The sequence below is a fragment of the Cariama cristata genome, unplaced genomic scaffold, assembly GCF_000690535.1.
Source record: "Cariama cristata isolate BGI_N322 unplaced genomic scaffold, ASM69053v1 scaffold31675, whole genome shotgun sequence".
Lineage (NCBI taxonomy): Eukaryota > Metazoa > Chordata > Aves > Cariamiformes > Cariamidae > Cariama > Cariama cristata.
In genome coordinates this window covers 1,000-3,390 of record NW_009616333.1, presented here as the reverse complement: position 1 = coordinate 3,390, position 2,391 = coordinate 1,000, and the positions used below count along the sequence as shown (strand labels likewise).

Sequence of the window (2,391 nt, the reverse complement as noted above, 5' to 3'; positions counted from 1 at the left end):
GAGGGTTGGTAGATTGTTGTGGGTCCCCCCAGGAGCCGCTGGGTGGATGCAGACGTGTCCCTCCCTAACGCCCTTTGCAGCCGGTCCGCTGCCAGACCGGTTCCTCTCCATCTCCCGGGGATTCAGGCGAGGCCGGCAGGATTTCCCAGGGAACGGTCGCATCCTTCCCCACACCCAAACCTTTGTCCCCTCCTTCCCTCTCTCCAGAGCCGGTGTCCCATCCCAGCATCCAGATCCTCAGTTGGGCGCTGGCCAACGGCAGCTGCACCGTCACCCTCAACTGCACGGCCGAGCGAGGGGACAACGTCTCCTACAGATGGGGCAGGGGGGACAACAGAAACTCCGGGCTCTGCACCCACAACGGCAGCATCCTGCACCTCTCCTACCCTCTGCACAACGCGAGCATCGCCTGCGCCTGCACGGTCAGCAACCCTGTCAGCAGCCGGGTCGTCGCCTTCAACACCTCCGAGTGCAGCTACCAGCACGGGGGTAAGTCCCCCGTTACCGACCCAGCTCCCTCCAGCCTTTCGGTCTTCCTCTTGCTTTGCGAGGGACTTTTTCCCGCTGCTTTAAGTAGTCTCAAAGGAACCTCTTACAAGAAAAGCGGTCGCGACATCACCTGCTCAGGGTTCCCCAGTCCTTCCCGTAAATGCCGACCGAGGAGCCGTGGGGTCCCACTTGTCTCCCCGGCCAGCCTGGCCACCGCACTCGCTGCGCCCCGGTGCTCGGGCTTCATTTTAAACCCATGAGATTCTTACGTCGGGTGGTTTGGGGAGGGTAAAAAAAAACCTTGGTGACAACTTCCCCTTTAGAGGCTCATGGGGCAGAAGTCATGCTCTCTCTCAGTGGGATTTTCTAGCCCTCCCTCGTGACGTGGGGGACTTTTGCCGGGGCCGGGCAGCGTGGTGGCTGCCCCTTTCCCTGGGGACCGGGAGGGGAAGTCACACCTTTACCGGAGCTCCCACCGTGACCTGTGCTGACAAAACACCCCCATGGGAAAACCAGTTGGGATTCTTGCTTAGGCAAGGGAGATGCTGAAATGAGCCACTCCAGGGAGGGGTATGGGCTTTTTTTCTTTTCTCCTCCAAACCCCCTTGCACCGTGGGACATCCCTGCACAGTATCACCGTTAGTGGTCCAGGATCGGGGCCACCCCGGGTGTCTCCCCACCATGGCAGCCCGGTTGGAGCTGCAAAGCTCCGTCCCAGAGCCGCCTTCTCCGGCACCTGCCATGCAAGGGCGTTTTGCTGCCTCCCCGTAGGTCTCCGTAAAGCCACCGGAGCCGTTTTTAGGGCTTTATCTTGCCCTGATCTGGCTTCCAGCAGGTTTTTCGCTGACTGGTGCAGTCTGGAGGTGATCAGAGAGCGCTCTGCTCAAGAAGCATTTCCTGCCCCTTGTTTCCTGTTCTACTAAAATCATCGCCCCAAAAATAGGCGATGAGGTGAAGAAAGATTTCTTTACCAGCCCATTCTGCTCAGTTCTGGCTGGTCCTGGGCCCCCAGGGCCGGTAGCTGACCCCCTCCCCTCTCTGTCCCCCATCCCAGGCAGCGCCGGGCTGAGGATGGAGCATCTCGTGCTGCTGGTGGTGGTACCCATCGTCGTAGTGATGGTGCTCACCGGGGTCTTCGTGGCCACCCATTCGGCCATGCCCATCGGTGAGTGCCGCAAAGGAGGGGTGCTGGGGTGGTCGGTGGTCCGTGGGTGGGGTGATCCTTGCTGGGGGGGAAACAGGAGTTGCCCCTGGTGAATGGACCGAGGGGCTGATTCCCGTGAGCACCTTGTTTACGGAGTACCCTGGCCCTCGAGAAGGGGCGCAACGTGTTTCTTTTGAAGCACAGAGTAAAAGGCAGGAAGGAAACCAGCTTAAAAGGAAAAGTAAAAAGAATAAAAAAGAAAATAAAAAAGTACCTGCACGTGATCTCCAACGCTTTACCCCAATGAGGGGCTTCTGAGCTCATACCGCACCGTCTCGTGGGGAACGAAATGATCCCAGCCCAAATCAGAGAGCATCATGTCTCCGAGTGCCTCACCCGTGCCGTGTCCCCCCCCTTTCCATTCCCCGTGTAGCGATAAATTTGCAAATTTGCTGACCCGTGGCAGCCAGAAACCCTCCGACCACGGCCGGGCAGCCGCAAGCGACAGGGATGCAGCTGGGTCCCTCCGGCGGGCACCGTGCCGGGGATGGATCCAGCACGGGCTCGCCCTTGCCGTGCCTTGGGGTGCTGGAGCAGGGATGTTGGCTTGCGAAGTCCTGAGTTTCTGGCCCCGGTCCCTGCTCCCCTCACAATTTGGTGATTTCCTTATCCCTCCGCAGCCGGGCAGGAGCACTCGCCGCTTGCCGAGGACACCGCGGTTCACACCATCTACTCCCAAGTACAGCGGGTGGAGGTGA

General features: G+C 59.9%; 1 protein-coding gene across 1 annotated transcript in view; it reads left to right on the top strand.

Moving 5' to 3' along the window:
* LOC104161638 (signaling lymphocytic activation molecule-like) overlaps positions 1-2,387 on the top strand; it is a gene marked incomplete at its 3' end in the record, with an annotated part of 7,628 nt that extends 5,241 nt beyond the window's left edge. The window contains exons 3-5 of the mRNA XM_009700140.1: positions 208-489; positions 1,544-1,654; positions 2,314-2,387. Coding sequence (XP_009698442.1) covers positions 208-489; positions 1,544-1,654; positions 2,314-2,387 — 467 coding nt within the window. The remainder of the gene's footprint in view (positions 1-207; positions 490-1,543; positions 1,655-2,313) is intronic.
* Between the last annotated feature and the right edge of the window lie 4 nt (positions 2,388-2,391).